Raw genomic sequence first — 21,592 nt, 5'->3', positions numbered from 1 at the left:
TGAAAGTGGCAGTCTCTGCCTTAACAGATTGTGGTGTCTGATTGCTGCAGGGAGTTTACATGTAAACAATTTTTTTTTTCAATTGGTTCTCATTTGAATTTAATAATATTTATGGGAGCCCGTTCTACATACAGGTGTCCATAAATCGGGAGCTGGTAATCCAGGGAGTTCCTGTACATGGACAGTGGAAGAATGATTGTTTCAGTGTGAATAGGGTGACAAATCAAGTGGGATGAGTTGTGCCTTGTAGTTGGTGAAAAGGAGTCAGGAGGTAAATAATTAATTCCAGGGTGCCCAAACACTGGCTTTCTTAGTTTAACTGAGAGATACAGAGAGGCCTTCAGTTTACCAAGTCCACGCTGGCCAACATTCACCTGTTCACGCTACTTCAATGTTATCCCACTTCTGCATCCACTCCCTACTCACTAGGGGCGATTTACAGAGAACAATTAACCTACACACATGCACATCTTTGGAACGTGGGAGAAAACCGGAGCGCTTGGAGGGAATCCACCCAGTCACAGGGAAAACGTGCAAACTCCACACTGACAGCACCTGAGGTTAGCTTTGAATCTGGGTCTGTCGCTGTGAGGTAGCAGCTCTGCCACCTTTTCATAGAAACATCATTAATTAGTTGATCCAGTTACATTTCAGATCATTGGTATCCTCCTTAATGTTTATGTTGAGGGACTTGAAGATGATAATGCCATTGAATGTTATGTTGGCTAAATACTCTTCATTTGGAGCTGGTGATTGCCACTTGTAAGCCTTTCTTCAATAGTCATACACGTTTTGCTGCATGCAAGCATGGGTTGTGACATTTTCTAACGAGATGCACATTAGGCAATGAGCAGCAGACCCTTTTACTTCTAACCTAATGGTGGGAGGAAGACCATCGATGAAACAGTTGAGGATGTTTAGGAAAATCATAAGCCTGGATATGAGGGAAATCTTAAATAAAAACAGAATACTAGAAAGAAAGGGTGATTTAATGTTTCACGTTGAGTACCTTTAGTCAGAACTTTCTGAGTTCAAACTGAAACGTTTAAAACCAAATTGCAGCTAGTTCTTCACCACTAACCAGATACATTCCCAAACTGTGTGCTATATTCAGTGGTATCAGCTACTGTGTTTCCTGACATTTCTCACCGCAGCCAGTTGTAACTGATTCCTAGCTGATAAATTAATCCCACTCACCAACTCAGAGGTTCCTTGGATTTGCCCTTCATGTTAAGAAACATTTGTTGTCATTTTCTAATCTCCAAAGAGTGCAGATTTTTTCTGTCCAGCTATGATATTTTATTCTGAGATGAAGCACTGCAGAATTGTCTCCTATTGTCTTTGAACTATTCGGAACAGTGAGAATCTTGGTGAATAGTTCCAATAGGATTTTGTATAAATGAAGAGTTGCTGTTCCTCGCCTCTATCCAGGGACCCCAGGACCCCAGGTGAGACAGAGGTTCAAATGTACCTCCTCTAACCTTATCTACTGCATCTGATGTTCCCGATGTGGCTGCCTGTCACATGACCGAGCACAGACTCGACGACCTTTTCACCGAACAATTGCGCAGAGAGAGGCTTACTGAATCTCCCGGTCGCTAACTATTTTATCTCCCCTTCCCATTCCCACCCTGGTCTTTCTGTCCTGCGCCTCCTCTATTGCCAGAGTGAGGGCATACGCAATCTGCAGGAATAGCACCTCATCTTTTGATTGTGTAGCTTACAACCCAACGGTATGAACATTGAATTCTCCAATTTTAGGCAACTTCTACAATCCCCCCACTCCCCTCCCCTGTGCCCCACCAGGACTCTCACCTATTTCTCCCCTTCCCTCTCCACCCGCATTTCCCCCTCAGCCGTCACAATTTGCAACCCTTTAATCCATTTGCCTCACGTCTTCTGTTTTAATCTCTGGCCTTTGTTCCAACCATCTGCGTATCAACCCCCCTCCCCTGTGTTCACCTACTACCTGCCACCATTTGTCCTGCCTCTCTTTTCTCCTTGCTTTCTTTCCCTCCCACAATCAATCTGAAGAAGGGCCCCGACCCGAAATGTCACCTATACATGTTCTCCAGTGATCTGCCTGACCCCCTGAGTTACTCCTGCACTTCGTGTCCTTTAGTGAGAATCTTTTATTTCCTGCTAGATCCTCCACTTTAACCTCTAGTGAGTCCTTACCTTGGTTAATAGCTCTGCCATTTCATCGTAATCCAGTAATTTTTGTATAAATCTAGAAGATTTGCTGTCTTGTCAGGTGTACTCTTCACAAACGCGATGGCACTGTTCCTGACAATATCCCATTCAAGATTATTTTCAGATGTAAAGGAAAAACAGGATTTAGGGAGAAATTGTATACAAACTGTTTCACAACCACAGGAAATCCCAAACCTCTTCACAGCCATAAAGCATTTGAAGTGCAGTTGCTGCCAAGATAGAGGAAACCAATTAACACATACCAACTTCTCCCAAATGACATGAGTTATGGTTTAGAGGGATATGGCCCAAACACAGGCACATAGGACAAACTTGGATGGACATCTTGGTCGGCAGGGATGAGTTGGTCCGAAGGGCTGGTTTCCGTGGTATATGACTATAATGAATCGTCTTCATCTTCATTAATTCCCCATACCCTTTATGGTTAGTTTCAGTAATTACCATTGGCAGCTCAACTTTCCTTTCTCCATTGGCATCTTGCAAGTGGAATGAAGCAAACACATGAGGGAGATGGACAAATAGGCTAACAAAAGATAGAAGAAATGCAAGCCTAGGCTGTAGCCCTGCTCCCTATCTCCACATTCCTGTCCCTTATTAGCTAACTAGAACAATGCTGGTGACCTACATAAGCTAAATATATAAAACTACTGTAACATCCAGCAAAAGGTGAGAATCTATGAAGGTAAGAAACTGGGGGGAAAGTTCTTCATACGTAAATTGTAGAATAATATTTTATTAATGTCAGTAAGTTGCACTCCCTATCTTTGTTAACTCATGCAGAATTTATTTTTGATGTGAAAAGAAAAGTTCAGTGTTGACCAAGGCATGTGTTGAGTCTTAACACTGCTCACGCCAGCTTGGTCAGAGTATTACTGGCAAGGCTTGAGTAAATGAGCCTTGGTCTTGAGCAATGCATGTGTTTTGTGTATCTTAGTATATATAATGTGCACTTTTGCACAGGGGACTATCATAAAAGTGGTATTACTGGACCTGATCCAGGAGAAAAATAGCAGCCTAGCCAAGAGAAAATAGCAACCTAGCCGAGGTTTTAGTAAGAAAAGAAAACCCGTATACTCACCCTTTTCAACTCTTGTTAGCATTTTTGTTAGCGTGATATCAATCCTTTGGCTGTTTCCAAATGTATTCCGATGATCTCAGTGAAGCTCTTTACGTTGAGCTGCTCACTTGCTGTGAAAATTCCTGGTCCAGCACTGAACTGACAGAGGCACACAGGTTTGAACTTCCCCTCTTCACTTTGGATTGGATGCTTCTAAACTTCCTTTAAAGAAATCTGGGCTTCATTGGTTTAGTTGGATGTTGAAATGGAATATTTCAGAGCTCAGCAGCAAGAACCCCCTCTGTCTCCAGAGCAACCTTTCTTACTCAATCAAGGAAACATGTTAGAAACTCAAGGAACTGCTGATGCTTGTTTTACAAAAAAAATGCGCACACAGAGTGCTGGAGTAAATCAGCAGGTCAGGTGGCATCTCTGCAGCACACGGATAGGCCTTTTTCATCCAACTTCCCCCCCACACTATAATCAGTCTGAAGAAGGGTCCCGACCCAAAACAACGCCTATCCATGTCCTCCAGAGATGCTACCCGAGTTACTGAGTTACTCCATCACTTTGAGTGTGCATTTCTTAAGGAAATACATTAACTGGTTGATTATTTTATTGCTGTTGGAAGATTTTGCTATGTGCTGTGAGATTATTGGACCTGATCCAACATAAATAATACTAACTTTTACATGAAGCATCTTCCCGCGTGTTAAAGTGTGGCAAGGCTGCGTGCTCAGCCCTCTGCTCAACTCACTCTATACTCAGGACTGAGAAGCCAGATACAGTTACAAACTCCATCTTCAATTTTGCCAATGCAACCACCGTTGTGGGACAAATTACAGATGACAATGAGTCAGAATATCGGAGGGAGATGGATCGACTGACCGGACGGATGCTGCCAAAACAACGACCTTGCACTCAACGTCAGTAAAACTAAGGAACTGATTGTTGACTTTGGAAGAGGAAGGTCGTGGATTCACAAACTTGTCTTCATTGACGGGATGGTGGTGGAGAGTCAAAGACTTCAAATTCCTGGGTGCATACATCTCTGAAGATATCTCCTCGACCCAACACATTGATGCAATCATTAAGAAAGGCCATCAACGCCTCTACTTCCTTAGAAGACTGGGGATTCGGTATGTCAACAAATACTCTCTTGAACATCCACAAGTGTACAGTACTGAGCATATTGACTTGTTGCAACACAGCCTGGTTCCGCAACACAGAACACCCATGAACAAAAAAGATTGCAAAAAGTAGTGAACACTGATTAGTCTATCATGGGTATTGACCTCCTTACCGTCGAGGGATTTACAGAAGTTGCTGCCTTGAAAAGGCAGCCAGCATCAACAGAGATCCACGCTGCCCTGGCTACACACTCATTTCACTCCTGCCATCGGGAAGAAGGTACAGGAGCCTGAAAACCTGAACGTCCAGGTTCAGGAACACCTTCTTCCCTACAACCATCAGGCTATTGAACACTACAACCTCCAAATAAGCACCGAACTACATGGACTTGGGGGCATTGTTTTTGTCCTTGCACTGTTATAAGGAACTTTTTTTGTTTTTTTATGGTGTTTACAGAGTACTATGTTTACATATCTGTTGCGCTGCTGCAAGTAAAATTGTCATTGTTCTACTTTGGGACATATGACAATAAATGTCTCTTGAGGCTTTCTTTGTAAAGTATTAAAGTTGGAACAGATGGCCGACCCAAATAAACAGAACATGCGCTGTTAACTAAATTATAATAACAGGAATTCCAGTATTCTCAGAGTTTTAGTTAGCATGAGGAATTGTGGCCAAACTGAGCCAACAGGGACCTTACATACATCATTGTAATAACCAAGGTGGTCTGAACAAGTCAACACTAAATGCCTTACTGAGGAACTGTTAAACCTAAAGTGTGTGAGAGAAGGAACGGTGTAAGGCCATCATTTTGCCATAGTTCTTGCTGAATTACATCTCATGTTGGATCTCCACCCCCATCCCTTCATTCTCTCCGCCCCTCCCCCACCGCCCCTCACCCTTCCCCTGAATAAGCAGCAACTGGTGTGTGGGTGTGTGTGTTTAACTGGGGCAGGTGATGTATGGCAGCATTTAGTCTGCACGTATTTATTAGTGAACATTTGGAGATTGATTTTTTATATACCATTTATCAAAATACTCACAGTTTAGCAGTCCCTGTACTTCAATGCAATGTTACTTCGATAAAACTTGGAATAAGCTCTTCATATCCAACTTATACAATCTGCCCTAGGACATGAAGTGATTTCCCATTTTGCCCGTCTCTATTCAAGGCTGGTTCACTAATATGAGCAATTTGCTGCCTTGAATCCTGGGCAGCTGGCTCCACCTTGTGGTCACAGCATCCTTCTCAGCTGCAAATACAACATTTAGAAACTTGACTGAAGGCAATGTCCTGGGAAATGCAGAATGTTAAACAAAGGTTCAAAAACATTTGCTTTAAATTTGTCGCACAGCTCTAGTTGTTTGTAGATCCCGCATCACTATGTAGTAATGAACAAAGCCAATACCTGTGGTATTGGCCTTGCAGACTTGAAGGCATTTAGCTGCGATAGAACCAGGTGTAGTTGTAAAATAGTGGGCAATATAGCAGAAATGTGAAGAGAAAACAACCTTGTACTGAACTGAGGCTGTAGAAATAGGGGCAATGGAAATCTGAGACTAATCTCAAGCAGATCTTACTCATACATTGAATGTATAAATAATTAATTAGTTGCAAGAATTACAGGGGGAGAAGCCTGGCATCATTTGAGAACCACATGGATGTTGTGAGAGCATGGTAGTGAACTACATTCGGAACAAATTGCTCAAGAGGGCTGAACTAAGACATTTAGTTACAGTGAATGACAACAGTTCTGCTCATATCACTCACTTTAAGAGTCCAGCTAAAAATACTGCTGAACTTTGGAAAGCCAGAGGCCGAGGGGAGACCTGAGAGGATTACATAAAACGATGAGATATGCAGATAGGATAGACAGTCAAACATTTTTTCACTAGGGTGGCAATGTCAAAGACTGGAGGGCATCGTTTTAAGGTTCAAAGGAGATATGCAGGGCAAGTTTGTTTTTGACATAAAGAGCGGTGGGTGCCAGGAATGCGCTGTTGGGTGTGATGGTATAGGCAGATACGATAGTAGTGTTTAAGTGGCTTTTAGATAGGCTCATGGATATGCAGGAAATGCAGGGATATGGAACACATGCAGGCAGAGATTAGATTAACATGGCATCATGTTAGGCATGGACATTGTAGGTTGAAGGGCCTGTTTCCGTGCTGTACTGTTCTGCGTTCTAACTCCCAAGAACACGGAGAACTCACAGGTATAGCTGCACCCACCGCACACAATGCAGCTCCCATTTCCAGGATGGAACACTGCCATGTGTCAATGGGAGATGGATGTTGCCGATGTTGGAACGGTTGCTGTGAGGGCGAACGGTGGGTGGTGCAGATATACAATGTATACAGGATGTTCCCTTTTTGTAGAAGAATTATAAGCATAGCTTTCATTTTGTCAGACTGGTCTTCCTTCATCTGCAACTGATACTTAAAAACTTCATTTTGACATCTACCGTTTTCCACTCGCAAACCAAATGGTTGTTCAATGTTACATTTGTCATAGAATTATAGAACGATACAGCACAGAAAATAGTCCTTCAACCCACCAAGTCCGCACTGACCATCAACCACTCATCTACAGTGCCCTCCATAATGTTTGGGACAAAGACCTACCATTTATTTATTTGCCTCAGTACTCTACAATTTGAGATTTGTAATAGAAAATAATCACATGTGGTTAAAGTGCACATTGTCAGATTTTAATAAAGGGTATTTTAATACATTGTGGTTTCACCATGTAGAAATTACAGCAGTGTTTATACATAGTCCCCCCATTTCAGGGCACCATAATGTTTGGGACACAGCAATGTCATGAAAATGAAAGTAGTCATGTTTAATATTTTGCATGCAATGACTGGGTGAAGTCTACGATTCATGGACATCACCAGTTGCTGGGTGTCTTCTCTGGTGATGCTCTGCCAGGCCTGTATTGCATCCATCTTTAGCTTATGCTTGTTTTGGGGACTAGTACCCTTCAGTTTTCTCTTCAGCATATAAAAGGTATGCTCAATTGGGTTCAGATCGGGTGATTGACTTGGCAACTCAAGAATTGACCATTTTTTAGCTTAGAAAAACTCCTTTGTTGCTTTAGCAGTATGTTTGGGATCATTGTCTTGCTGTAGAATGAACCGCCGGCCAATGAGTTTTGAGGCATTATGGTGCAAATCCAGAGCCAACAAGATCATGGGGGACCCCTTCCACCCCAGCAACAGACTGTTCCAGCTGCTATGGTCAGGCAAACGCCTCCGTTGCCATGCTGTGAAAACAGAGAGGATGAGAAGGAGTTTCTTCCCAGAGGCCATTAGGACTGTAAACTCCTATCTCACCAGGGACTAACTTACTGTACCAATTTACTGTTGTGTGGTGTCTTTTTAAATTGCTGTTTCTTCTTTTTTTCTCTTTTTTTCTCTCCCACAAATATGTAATTACTGATTCTGTTCCATTATGTTTTGTAGTTTTTTTGCCAAATCCGCAAGCATTGCCACTTTTCATTTCACTGCACATCTCGTATGCGAATGTGACGTATAAACTTGACTTGACTTGAGGTGATGGAAAACTGGAGGAAAGACTAGGTGCTGAGAGCTCGCTCATATATGCATTAAAAAGGCAATTAAACACACCTGAGCAATTACAAATCGCAACGGGACTGGCAGGCCAAGGAAGACCTTCACAGCTGACGACAGAAGAATTCTCTCTATAATAAAGAAAAATCCCCAAACATCTGTCCGACAGATCAGAACACTCTTCAGGAGTCAGGTGTGGATTTGTCAATGACCACTGTCCGCAGAAGACCATGAACAGAAATACAGAGGCTACACTGCAAGATGCAAACCACTGGTTATCCGCAAAAATAGGATGGCCAGGTTACAGTTTGCCAAGAAGTACTTAAAAGAGCAACCACAGTTCTGGAAAAAGGTTTTGTGGACAGATGAGATGAAGATTAACATATCAGAGTGATGGCAAGAGCAAAGTATGGAGTAGAGAAGGAACTGCCCAAGATCCAAAGTATACCACTTCATCTGTGAAACACGGTGGTGGGGGTGTTATGGCCTGGGCATGTATGGCTGCTGAAGGAACTGGCTCACTTATCTTCATTGATGATACAACTGCTGATGGTAGTAGCATAATGAATTCTGAAGTGTATAGACACATCCTATCTGCTCAAGTTCAAACAAATGCCTCAAAACTCATTGGACGGCAGTTCATTCTACAGCAAGAATGATCCCAAACATACTGCTAAAGCCACAAAGGAGTTTTTCAAAGCTAAAAAGTTGTCAATTCTTGAGTGGCCAAGTCAATCACCCGATCTGACCCCAATTGAGCGAGCCTTTTATATGCTGAAGAGAAAACTGAAGGGGACTAGCCCCCAAAACAAGCATAAGCTAAAGATGGCTGTAATACAGGCCTGGCAGAGCATCACCAGAGAAGACACCCAGCAACTGGTGATGTCCATGAATCGCAGACATCAAGTAGTCATTACATGCAAAGGTTATGCAACAAAATACTAAACATGACTACTTTCATTTACATGACATTGCTGTGTCCAAACCATTAAGGTGCCCTGAAATGGGGGACTATATATAAACACTGCTATAATTTCTACATGGCAAAACTAAAATGTCTAAAAATGACGTTTATTAAAATCTGACAATGTGCACTTTAACCACATGTGATTTTTTTCTATTGCAAATCTCAAATTGTGGAGTACCGAGACAAATAAATAAATGATGGGTCTTTGTCCCAAACATTATGGAGGGCACTGTAACTCTGTGCTGCATCTGCATGCTAACCTTTTGTGATACATGCACAAGAACACCTTTATCCCACTCTATTCCACTCTATTTCAGTCTCTTCATATAGCAACAAACTTGTTTTGCAGCTATGTCAGTGTTTTGTTTTGGTACATATGACAATTAAACACTCTTTACTCTTAAGCTATTGGTCTGCAATTTAATTCCTCCTACTGAACTACATTACCTCACATTTTCCTATATCAAATGACATTTGCCAAGTTATAGTACCTATTAACTCAACCTATCAATATCTTGTTAAAAAAGTGAAAATGTCCTGATCACAGTGTATACTCTTTCACCTGTTTTTGTGTCATCAACAAGTGTAGATACCTCTCCTCCTCGTCAATAGTTCCATATTTCTAGTTTATTCTCCTTTCTGTTGTACGTGTGGTAAGCAGTGTTCAATCCAGTGTTAGCACACTTTCCCTAATACCAGGAACAGTCAACATATGTACAGGCCTTTTATATGACATCTTATTGGAAGTCTGAAAATGTATAAATTCTCCTCTAAACTGTTCTTGTTATGTCCTCAAAGAACTGGCAAATTTGTCAAACATAACTTCCCTTCCATAAAAAGCAGTTTGATTGTAACAAGCTTTTCTGAAGGACGGCTATTTCTTCTTGATTATCAAACTTGCAGCATTTTCCCAACAACTAACTGCCCCCCTGGTTTCCTACTTCACTACTCGTTCGGCAACAACATTGTGGGCTGAAGGGCCTGTTTCTGTGCTGTGCTGTTCTAAGTTCCCTTCTTAAACGCGAAGCACTATTAGTGTACTCCACTGTCTGAATTGTGATGTGAAAATATTTGTTTTAATTGATATTTTTGAGGCAGAGATACATTGATTCTTGATTAGCACAGGTGTCAGAGGTTATGGGGAGAAGTTAGGAGGGAGAGACAGATCAGAGATTAGGAAGGAGAGGCAGATCAGCCATGATGGAATAGCGGAGTAGACTTGATGGGGCGAATGGCCTAACTCTACTCCTATCCCTTGTGACATGACTAAATGTACCTAGAAACTCCTGGTAAATTTGTTCATTCCATCAACTATTCATGATTAAAGCTATTGTGCACTGCGGTCAACAAGTGCCATCACAACGGGAGAACCTCTGGGTGGAGATGGTCAAGTGCACTGCCGTGACATACTTGTATTTACCATTACCAGGGTGAGTGATGAGAAGGACGCTCGAGGCTACCTCCAAGCACTGGCAACCAAGATGACCGAGGAATTGGAGTCCTTGAGAAATTCCAGCTTGGGAGCACGAGCAACAGTAAGGATCTTTATTCTTCAACTCTAAGCAGTTTCTAATCTCCAATCATCCATTTTATTCAAATGTGAGACGTTGCATTTGGGTAAACTAAACCAAGGCAAGACTTACGCAGTAAATAGTAGGGCCCAGGAGATGTTGTAGAACACAGGAACCTTAGGGTTGTGGGCACATAGTTCCCTGAACGTGACGACACAGGTCGATGGGTGGTGAAGAAGGTGTTTGGCATTGAGTATGGAGACTGCAGATACTGGAATCTTGAACAAAAAACAAACTGCTGGAGGAAATGAGTGAGTCAGGCAGCATTAAGTGGAAGAAAATAGACAGACAACAGTTTGGGCCAGGACTCCTCTTCAGATTGATGGTGTAGAGTATAGAGAGCAGTAGCGAGGGTCGAGGGGCAAGAGCTGGTGATAGGTGGATCCATGTGAGGGGGAGTTCACTGATAAATGAGTCAGGGAGAGAAGGATGGAGATACTAAACATGGCTGATGTGAACACTAAAGGATGCAGATGGTGGAACCTGATCAGGAAGGAAGGTGGGAAGAGAATCTCACTGAAGATTAACAATAATAGGCGCAGGATATTTTCTCCAAGGAAACCTATTCTTAACCAACAGTTTATAGAATGCTTAAATAACCAGTGTCACCTTTTCTCCCACTTTTCTCTCTCTTTCTCCGTTTTACCTTTCCCCATCTCTTTATTCACTCCCTCTCACTCTAATTTCCCTCTCTCTCTGCTTCCCCTCTCTCTATTCACTCTTCCACTGCTCCCTCCCTATGCTGATTCTTCCCCTTCTTACTCTGCTGCCCCCTCTCCTTCTCCCCCCTTTCACCCATTTCTTCCTTCCCTGTGCCACTCCTCCCTCCTTCTCTCTGCTGTCCCTCTTTCTCCCTCTCTCCCCACCGCTGCTCCCTTGCTCTCTGTGCTACCCTTCTCAGGATATGCCCTGGAAGATGCGTCGGTCCCAGAAAGTGGACATGTCAGCACGATTGGAGCTACAGTCTGCACTCGATGCTGAAATCCGAGCAAAACAGGTCATCCAGGATGAACTCAATAAAGTCAAAGCTGCCAGCATATCCACTGAATGGTGAGTTCACAGAAATGTATAATATTTTTAAATTACCTGGAAGAGCCACCTGCCCCACTTGTGCTTTGACTTTCTCCCGGTGTTTTTAACCGTTATTCAGAAGTACAAGGTGGTTTCCAAGAGGTGATGTCCTAACTGAAGAGATTTACACCTTATATTCCTGAGACAGAAATAAAAATAATGAAAAATCACCATATAGACTCTGAAAATGCTGTTAGATTTTAATGTTTGATTGGTAAAAAATGCCAGACTAATGCTTGCAGGCTAGAATTATTTAAAAATTGAATAATACCCAGTAGCAATAAGATGCAGCAATTACTGAATGGACCACATTAAACATAGTAACGACACAATTATCTTTCAGGTATTTTTTAATGTAGTTCTTGTATGTCTCGGAGTAGTAATGGACATAAATTCATAGTGTTATAGATTCATACAGCAGGGAAACAGGTCATTCGGCCCAACTTGCCCATGACGACCAAGATGCCCCATCTACACTCATCCCACATGCCCATATTTGGCCCATATCCCTCTAAGCCTTTCCTGTCCATAAATAGGTAAGGAACCCCTAGTAGAAACTGTTCCTTGTGGTAGGATCTACTGAATCCCACGACAGAAAGCAGAGAACAAACAATGTTTCTTGTTGAAGAAACCGTCCCACCAAAATTTCACATTGATGTAAATATTCAGTCTAAGATATCAAATCAAGTCAAATGTATTGTCACATGCACAAATACAGTGAGGTACAGGTACAATGAAATCGTCTTGCAGCAGCAACACAGCATCAAAGTTGCACATAGACTCAGAGAAACACACAAAAACATAAATTTTACTTTAATTATGCAGAAATTCTGCAAGATACTGAAATAAAAAAAAGATACAAAGTGCTGGAGTAACTCAGCAGATCGTCCAGCTACTCTGGAGAACATTTCAGGTGCAGGTCGGCTTTCTCAGGTTCTCTGGAGATGGTGCCTAACCTACTGAGTTACTCCAGTACTTTGTGTTTTTTTGTACACCAGTTTCTGCTGTTGCTTATTTCTACATAAAAGAAAAAGACTGTTCAAAAACAATGTATTGGTGGAAAACACAATTTCTAAAGATGGTGAAGGATGGACCATGCGAATCGCAGCTGTACTTTTCATATTCCATGTTAATGTGGAACCTGAAGATCCTGCAGCGGTAAGTGAGATGTGTTAATGTTGGGTATACAGTCGTCGAGCACTGCACATCTTTGTGATTCAATTGTCTGAGTGATTGAATTTCCTATTTGTCAACCTGCACGTTGACTCTTAAAACAGTTCTTCTCAGTGAACCAATCACCTTCCAGCTAAATGGCAATGTTGGTACAAGGGAATACATCCATGACAGACACGTCCGTACTACAGACTGTAATATGCTCGACTTTTTGGATACAATAAAATTTGCTCAGAGATAGCACTCTTTAAAGTCAATTTTAAATCACATTTAATCTGACTGCTTATAATAATGCAAAACTGAAAAGCTCAATTTTGTCAGGAATACAGAAAAAAAAGATACAAGTCTATCAGCAACTTGAGACCAGATTTGTGTGATGGGTCTTTCTGGTGCTTGATATCAGGTGGAAAGAATCTCTTGATATCAGGTGGAAGAAGCAACCGGCTGGACCACTTCAACAACCCGCGTCTCTGGACCCCCCAAACCTGTGTGCTGTTAAAGCTGTCAGTGTGATCAGGACTATTAAATGTTTATGATGACTTGGACATTCATTAATGTTAGACAACTGAGGCTACATTAAAAACAACTATAGTCCAGTGTGCCCTAGCTTCAAAATGCACTGCAGTTATTCACACAGACTATTCCAACAGGACCTGCCAACCCCACTACTTCTACCACCAAGAGGGCCAAGGTCAGCAGGTGGGGATAGTTTGTCCTGCAGTTCAACTCAAAAGTTGCACACCATCTTGCTTTCAGTCCTTTTTTGATGCTGTATAAATCCCTCTCCAGTACCACCTTCACCAGAAGGACTGTAGTGAATCAAAAATGGGGGCTAACTAGCTTTTCACAAGGATATTTAGGCCTGGACAATAAATGCTGATTTAGTTTAGACTTTAGAGATACAGAACAGAAACAGGCCTTTCGGTTCACTAAGTCCGAGCCGACCAGTGATCTCTGTACACAAACAATATCCTACACACTATGGACAATTCTACAAAGTTACCGAGGCCAATTAACCTACAAACCGTCTTTGGAGTGTGGGAGGAAACCGGAGTATCCGGAGAAAACCCATGCGGTCACAGGGAGAATGTACAAACTTTGTCCAGACAGCACCCATAGCCAGTATTAAACCCGGGTCTCTGGTGCCGTAAGGCAGCACTCTACCTTTGAGCTACCGTGGTTCTAAAAATCTTGCCAGTGATGCCCAGACTCTGAAAATGAATTCAGGAAAATAAAATAATCTACATTTCCTCACAAACCATAAAAAGTTATGGGAAGAGACCAGATTGGCTGTGTTTGTTTCCTTTTGTGTGGAAGAGGCTGATGGAGGTATAAAAAATAATAGGGATACAGGCAAGAAACTATTTCCCATAGCAGCGGTGTCTAAAATTAGGCGGCAAAGGTTTAGGGTAAGAGTTAAGGGGCTGTCCCACTTGGGCGACCTAATCTGCGAGTTTAGACGAGTGTCTTCGACCTTCAAACTCGCAGCATGGTCGACACGTGGTCCTAGGAGGTCCTATGAGGTCGCTGGAACTCTCCTTCATGCTCGAGGAAAGTTCCCGAATACTTGTGGCCTCAGCTAGGTCACAAAATTTTTTCCAGCATGTTGAAATATTTTCCGCGAGTAAAATTTGGTCGGCATGGGTCTTTTTAATTCGTAGTGCAGTGGCGTGGGGGTCGCTATTTACGTACAGACAGTCGAGGGCAGTCGTAGGCAATCTCCTTCGCTGACCGGGCATTTTGATTGGCTCATTGGAGTTTTCAGGACCAAGGAAAACCGACCCGTAGGTAAAATGCCCGGTCAGCGGTCGGTAAAATGCCCGCTAAACTTTATAAGAAACTTTCTTAAACGTCTTAAAAGTGTCTCCACTCCTTCTCTCCCCCCCCCCCCCCCTTCTCTCCCCTTCTCTCTCCTTCTTCCCCCCTTCTCTCCCCCCTCCCCCCCCCCCCCCCCCCGCCTCCTCCGTGCTCTCTAAAGGACTTACTGTGCACTGTGGCAACCGTTCCTCTTCATCGCGCAGACAGCGCTCCTCCGCTTTCCCTGGCCCCCCGCCTTCGCGATGCGTGTGTGTGTGCGGTCAGTCGATGCAGCTCGCGGTTAGGTCGATCCATCTTGTGGTTTCAACGCGGACAGTCAATCCAGCTCGAGGCTTTCCAGGCGAGTGTCCTCAAGCTTGAAGGTCGAGGACACTCTTCTGGACTCGTGGATTAGGTCGCCCAAGTGGGACAGCCCCTTTAAGAGGGAAACTGGAGAAGAATGTTTACACCCAGAGGGTGTTTGGAATCCAGACTGCACACCCTGGGAAGATGGTGGAGGCAGAGACTCCTACAGCATTTAGACAAGCACTTGAATCGCCATGGCATGGATGGCTGCAGACCAAGTGCTGGTAAAAAAGGATGAGTGTCCACAGGTATTTGTTGGTCATCATGGACATGGTGGGCCAAAGGATCTCTTTCTGGGCTCGATGACTCTACATGAAAATTAAGTGAGATTTTTAGAACGAGTTCCCATAAAGATTATACGTGTACGATGAAGAAAACACATATGATCCCTTTCACATTGACCTGTTTTCCTCATTTCTGGAACATTTGAGGGAGAATAGGTTATAAGGAGAATATACAGTATATGTATATATATATATATCAACGTCTTGTTTATACAGGACTCAACCAGAGTTAAATATATAAATACTGACATTTGTACTTCCTGGCTATAAACCAAATGTATTACTAATCTTATGTTTTGAAAACAAAGTGATAACAATATTTGCTACAATGTTCTTATCAATGTCACTGGGTGGTATTGTTACACCTTGAGCAATTGTGTTAGCTCAAACTGCACCATGCTGATTTGGTTCAATCGCGGTTCCAGGCCACAACATCATGTCTATGAGCAAGTTTTGGGAGTCAGATCATAGAGTCATACAGCAGGGAAACGGGCCGTTCGCCCGAAGTCCATGAAAACCAAGATACCCCATCTAAGCTAGTCCTACTTCCTCGCAAGTCCTCCAAATAGAAATAATCAATACTCATTTGGCTGCAGCAGGTAAACTGGTGGTTCTAATTATCATAAGGACTACATTCACTGAGGCTTCCTTTATAGAGAATGGTTAATTGTGCATAAGAGCTGATTCTGAGCAGCATCCAGAAAAGGACCAACTACCCTCAATTAAAAACTTTTATAGTTGAGTTGTTGCACATCCCCAATTTTCATGGCTACACTAGTGGTTGTCATGCTTCAGACTCTAACCTCTGGAATTTTCTCTCCCTCTTGGATTTTTGCCAAACCTGCCTAATTTTAATGTATCCAAAATATCTCCTCTCATAGTTTCATGTCACACCTTGCTTAAATAATGTTTCTATATAATCACCTTGGGACGGTTTGTTTCCATCAAAGCCATTATTAAATGCTTTTTGTGTGTTGAAACAATTATCTTCTGAAGGAGCAGTTGAAAGAAAGCCAGTTTTGCTGGCGAGAAGTAGTAACTGGTACGACACAATTTTTAGAGGATTTTATGCCCCAGTAAACCCCAGTGGGATCTATGATTTCTATAAAGGATTTGTCAGGACAACATAAATAATCAGATATTATGGGGGTGTAGGTTAATTGCCCTTTGTAAATTGGCCCAAGTGTGGGGAGTGTATGTGAAATTGGGATAAAATAGAACTAGTGCGAATGGATGATCGTTGGTCGGTGTGGATTTTAATCAGTTCAATCAATCAATAAAATACAGTTGGGTACGCAAAAAAATATGCTGCCCTCAGCCCGTTCTGCTGGTGATGGGTCTCGGTGGTAGTTGATGTTCACGGAACATTTGTGTCACTATGAATTCTGCTTCCTTAATTCAAGGTCATTGCTCGGTTATGCCCCCTGTCCCACTTAGGAAACCTGAACTGAAACCTCTGGAGACTTTGCGCCCCACCCAAGGTTTCCGTGCGGTTCCCGGAGGTTTTTGTCAGTCTCCCTACCTGCTTCCACTACCTGCAACCTCCGGCAACCACCTGCAACCTCCGGGAACCGCACGGAAACCTTGGGTGCGGCGCAAAGTCTCCAGAGGTGTCCATTCAGGTTTCCTAAGTGGGACAGGGACATAAAAGGATTTCAGATGCTTTAATCAAAAACAAATTACTTTCTTGGGTTCTTTGTTGCAAAGATTAAAACTTTAGTTGCAGAAGCTTTTGCATAGGATGTCTTTGTTTGGTGTGGGGGAGAGGTCGGTGGTGTGGAAATGTTTAGAACTCCTTGTGATTAAGATAGTTAATTGGCTGCATTACCAAAACAATGGGATTAAGTACAGAACGTGTGTCTAATATCTGTGATAAATTGGATTGTAACCAGGCACCATGTAGTTTGGAGTAAATTATGTCTTTGGTAGAAACAAAGATCTGTAGATGCCGGTTAATACACAAAAGGACATAAAGTGCTAGAGTAATTCAGCAGATCAGGCAGCATCTCTGGAGGACATAAAATGTTGGAGCAACTCAGCAGGACATAAGGTGCTGTCTGAAGAAAGTTCTCAACCTGAAACATCGCCTATCATGTTCTCCAGAGATAATGCCCGACCAACTGAGTTATTCTTGAGCTTTGTGTCATTTTCGTCCTTTCACAGATTTGAAACCACTTTTCAGGGACTGTTGGAGGCTCTCATCCAAATGATAAATTCAGTCTTTTTACCTACCCACGAAGGAGGGGAAACCTCTATTGATCTTTGCTCGTCTCCCCTTATTTGAGTTCCAGCCCCAAGGATCACCTTTGCGCATGGTCAGAATCCCATCTCTCTAATTAGACCTATCTTACATCCCCACAAAGATGGTGGAACACTGGGCCAGAAACTGAAGCCAAAGCTCATGGGTACCACAAATATCGGCAATACAACATAGCATGCTGGCAACACTATCCCAAATATAACTTCAGCTGTGTCCTTATTTCCACGGTATTTATTCAGATGTTAGCCGAGCTGCTACGGTTTAGGAATAGCTGTTGAAATTAGACAAAGGTGCTATTGAAAAAGCTTCTCAAATACAATTTGATGCTGAACCACACAAGGAGGCATTAGGCAGATAATCAAAAGCATGGTGAAAAAGACGCATTTTGAACTCTGATCCAAGCATTCTGAATGTTTTGAGGATGAGTGATTTAGGGAGAAAATTATGGAGCCCAGGCAAGGTCTGCCATGGTAGAGCAATTGAAATCAAGAACACTGGAGAAGCCATAATTAGAGGAGCAGAGAGTTCTTGAGCATTGGTGGGATAGAGGAGTGTTTACTTTCTGAGATATTTTCCACTGAAGGAAACTGCCTTTTACAGCCTGTGACCTGTCCTATTATAGACAGTTAGTGAACCTGAACCAGATCCAGCTAACCACATAAAAATCTGACAGCCTGCCTGCAAGGAAGAAATATGTAAGATAAATAAATCACATTGGTGGCTGAGATTGAGCCAGTTTAAAATTATTTGGATTCCATTCTTTCTAATCAGTTTACATTGAAAGGTTTACAAAATGTTCCCGGGTTGATAGGAAAAGAGGCAAAATCCAAACAATCACACTTACGTAACTAATGGTCTGTACAAGATGTATGTTTGGTGCAGGTAATTAAGTCACACATCCAGAGCCGTGATCACCAGTCTCCTGTTCTGGAGCTCATTTGTTGATGTTGTTGATAAAACTGCCCAGAGCCTGTTTAACCAGCTCTGCTCTTACAGGGGTGGAAGCAGCTGAGAAGAGTCGCAAAATGGATCCTTGAAAAAAATGTCTCCCATTCAATAAACAATTTTCACAGTCTTCAAGATAGTCCAAAGTGCTTCAAAGGCAATCTTTTCCATAATATTAAAATATGGGGTCAGCATCAGTCGATTTGCCATTAACTTATACAGTGGTAAAGAAGGCACTGTGTGCTAGCCATCACTGGTCAGGGCATTGAGTATAATAATCAGGAAGTTGTGTTGCAGCATTCTAAAACCTTGGTTGAGCTGTATTTGGAGTATTGTGTGCAGTTCCAGTCATACATAGAATCTTTGTTCCAGAATGGAAATGTCAAATGCGAGAGGGTATAGGGTTAAGGAGGTAGAAAGTTTTAAGGAGACATATATGGCAAGTCTTTCAGACAGAGAGTGAAAGTATAAAAGATGACCTGGTAGAAGAAGATATAATAGTAATAGAACTGGGACTTAGGCATACACATAAACATGCAGGGGCTAAAGGGATACGGACCATCTGCAGACAGATGGGATTAGTTAGATTGGTTTCATGGTCTGCTGGTGGGCTGAAAGGCCTGTTCCTGTGTGTACTCTTCTAAAACTGTGCATCACTGCATGGATGCTATTCAGACCATTTGTGTGGGGTGGAGAAACTAGTGGTACCAGTACACTGGTGGATTTCAAATGTGCCAGCTTTTGGAGCAGGAATGCTGCTTGTGCATTGGGCAAATGTGGCACGCATATCCTTCGCCATCGCACTACGCAAGCCTCGACTCTTAAGGCATCCTGCCGGATACTGCCGACCATCCTCCTTCCCACAATCGGGATGGGTAGCCAAGCTCAATTTAAATCTATCATCCTTCTACAATAAAAAGCATTAAATCAAGTTGGGTTGAATGGCCTTTCCTGTACATTTGTTAATCTGGATATCTGGTATGACTTGGTCAGTCTTTCTCTGTATGGTCACCTGTTCCATTTCCTGCAAGGTTTCTATTCCCTAAAAATATCCTTCTTTGATTTTTGTTGCAGCAAATTACAAGATGGCGAGACGAGGAACCTGGAACTGCTGACCGAAATAGAGAAGCTCAAGAAGGAAATGGAGGAAATAAAAGCAGAAAAGGGTATGGGAGCACAGGGCAGTCGCTGCAGACCTTTCTGTGTGTCAGTTTGTTTCTCTCGAGGGTACCTGAAACCAGCATTCTTTTTGCATTTTCAAAATTATATAAATCCGTAGAGCTGAAAGAATCAGCTGGTTTCAAGGAATCTTAAAAAACATGAATATTGGCAAAGACAAGATTGGTGACCTGAAATGGTGCTGACAAAGTCTTGTTGAGCTGTTGGTTGAATTGATGTTGATGTATGTTGCTGAGCTGGTTGGTTGGGTTGTCTATTGGTTGGTGACTGGAATAAACAGCAGTAATTTAGTGTTTTCTTAAAGAAATTCACAAATAGAATTGAGCCTCGGGTTAAGCAAATTCCCATGCTTCTGGATGATATGTAAGTACATTATAATATTTTAATTTGACATCAAGCTTCTTCAGCGGAACATCAACTTGCTCCAGATGAAAGCAAGCTTTTAAAATAATACCTTCTTAAATTCCCCTGCATCCACTACTGTGCTTCAAAAGAGATATGCTTAGATAGTTATGCCCCTGTCCCACTTAGGAAACCTGAACGGAAACCTCTGGAGACTTTGTTCCCCACCCAAGGTTTCCGTGTGGTTCCCGGAGGTTTTTGTCAGTCTCCCTACCTGCTTCCACTACCTGCAACCTCCGGCAACCACCTGCAACCTCCGGGAACCGCACGGAAACCTTGGGTGGGGCGCAAAGTCTCCAGAGGTTTCCGTTCAGGTTTCCTATACAGTTTACAATTCACTCAGTAATGGTATCCTTGGTATCTGTAATGGCTGCGTAGCTTCTCATTCTGTATATGTATGGTTTGGTTGGTCAGGGTGGGCGTGTTATGTTGTATCAGTTCTGTGACAATGTTTTGATATGGAAGAATGATTGCATAAGCGACAATGTCTAGAATGACCAGTCTATCCAGTGCTGTGGTTTCAGGCTTGAACGTGTAGTTTGCATTTTGAAATACTTTTTATTGTAGAAGGATGATAAATTGCAATAGCTGGTTTAAGCTTCAAGCCATCTTCTTTCATTTAAAAAACTCCAAAGCACCAGAGTATATTTGCACCTGTGGAGATCATGTGCAGTTGGGAGTGATCTCCAGAGAAAGCACAGCTCAACATTACTTACAGTTTAAAAACAACTTGCTGCTATCTTTCTAGGTGTAAAGCACCAAGACTCACAGAATTCTTTCTTGGCATTTTTGAATACACCTGCCTCTCCTCTGGATCAATTTGAAGTGAGTAACTTGAATTGTGCAGATATTAATTATCTATAGATGCAATTTAGCTTTCTCCACCAACCCTTAGAACTGAAATGTTTTCATGTTTTATAGTTCTTCTTGCTGTGTTCCTGCTTGTGCGAGTTAAGTGATTTTCTTAATAGGTTAGTTCTGATAAGTTTTCTCACTGGTTTTAATTGAATTTCATTCTCCTCCACCACTCGCACTCCATGTGTGGTGCTGTTTGACTCTTGGGACATGATTCACTGTTGTCTTCTTCCTTCATCGTCACTGAAAAACTTCTGGAAAGTTCAGAAGCTTCCTACCAATGTATCTTACCCCTTAATGGGGACCATCGCATTGGACGGAACAGTAACAAAAATCCCTGTCTGGAAAATACAGTCATTCACAGAAATGTGTTTATGTTCATCTGCACACCCTGGATTCTCCGTGTAAAATGAATGTTTGATGTGGGAACGCTGATGGTTGTAGACAGGATTTTGTCTCCCATGCAGGAGCACCAGGTTTTGGTGGTGATAACGGGGCCCGAGAGTGATGCTGGGGTGGCGTGAGTCGGCAGGATTAGAAACTAGAACACAGAAGACTACAGCACAAGGACAGCCCTTTGGCCCACAGTGTTTGTGCTGAACTTAATGCCAAGTTAAACCGATCTCATCTGCCTACACATGATCCATATCCCTCTAATCCTAGCACTTCCATGTGCCTATCTAAAAGTCTCGTAAACGCGTTGAACATTTCCACCCTGGGGGAAAGGTTCTGACTGTCGACCCTA

At 42.5% G+C, this 21,592-nt stretch overlaps 1 protein-coding gene across 7 annotated transcripts in view; it reads left to right on the top strand.

Moving 5' to 3' along the window:
* The window catches only part of cdc42bpa (CDC42 binding protein kinase alpha), a 301,642-nt gene that overhangs the window by 213,288 nt on the left and 66,762 nt on the right, over nucleotides 1-21,592 (top strand). For all 7 annotated transcript variants that reach the window (XM_033020707.1, XM_033020706.1, XM_033020708.1 and 4 more), the window contains exons 18-21: nucleotides 10,374-10,479; nucleotides 11,417-11,565; nucleotides 19,486-19,577; nucleotides 20,741-20,817. In XM_033020707.1, the coding sequence (XP_032876598.1) occupies nucleotides 10,374-10,479; nucleotides 11,417-11,565; nucleotides 19,486-19,577; nucleotides 20,741-20,817 (424 nt within the window). The remainder of the gene's footprint in view (nucleotides 1-10,373; nucleotides 10,480-11,416; nucleotides 11,566-19,485; nucleotides 19,578-20,740; nucleotides 20,818-21,592) is intronic.

This window comes from Amblyraja radiata, chromosome 5 (assembly GCF_010909765.2).
Source record: "Amblyraja radiata isolate CabotCenter1 chromosome 5, sAmbRad1.1.pri, whole genome shotgun sequence".
NCBI lineage: Eukaryota > Metazoa > Chordata > Chondrichthyes > Rajiformes > Rajidae > Amblyraja > Amblyraja radiata.
Note: the sequence above shows the minus strand (reverse complement) of the source record. Positions and strands in the feature narration are given on the sequence as shown.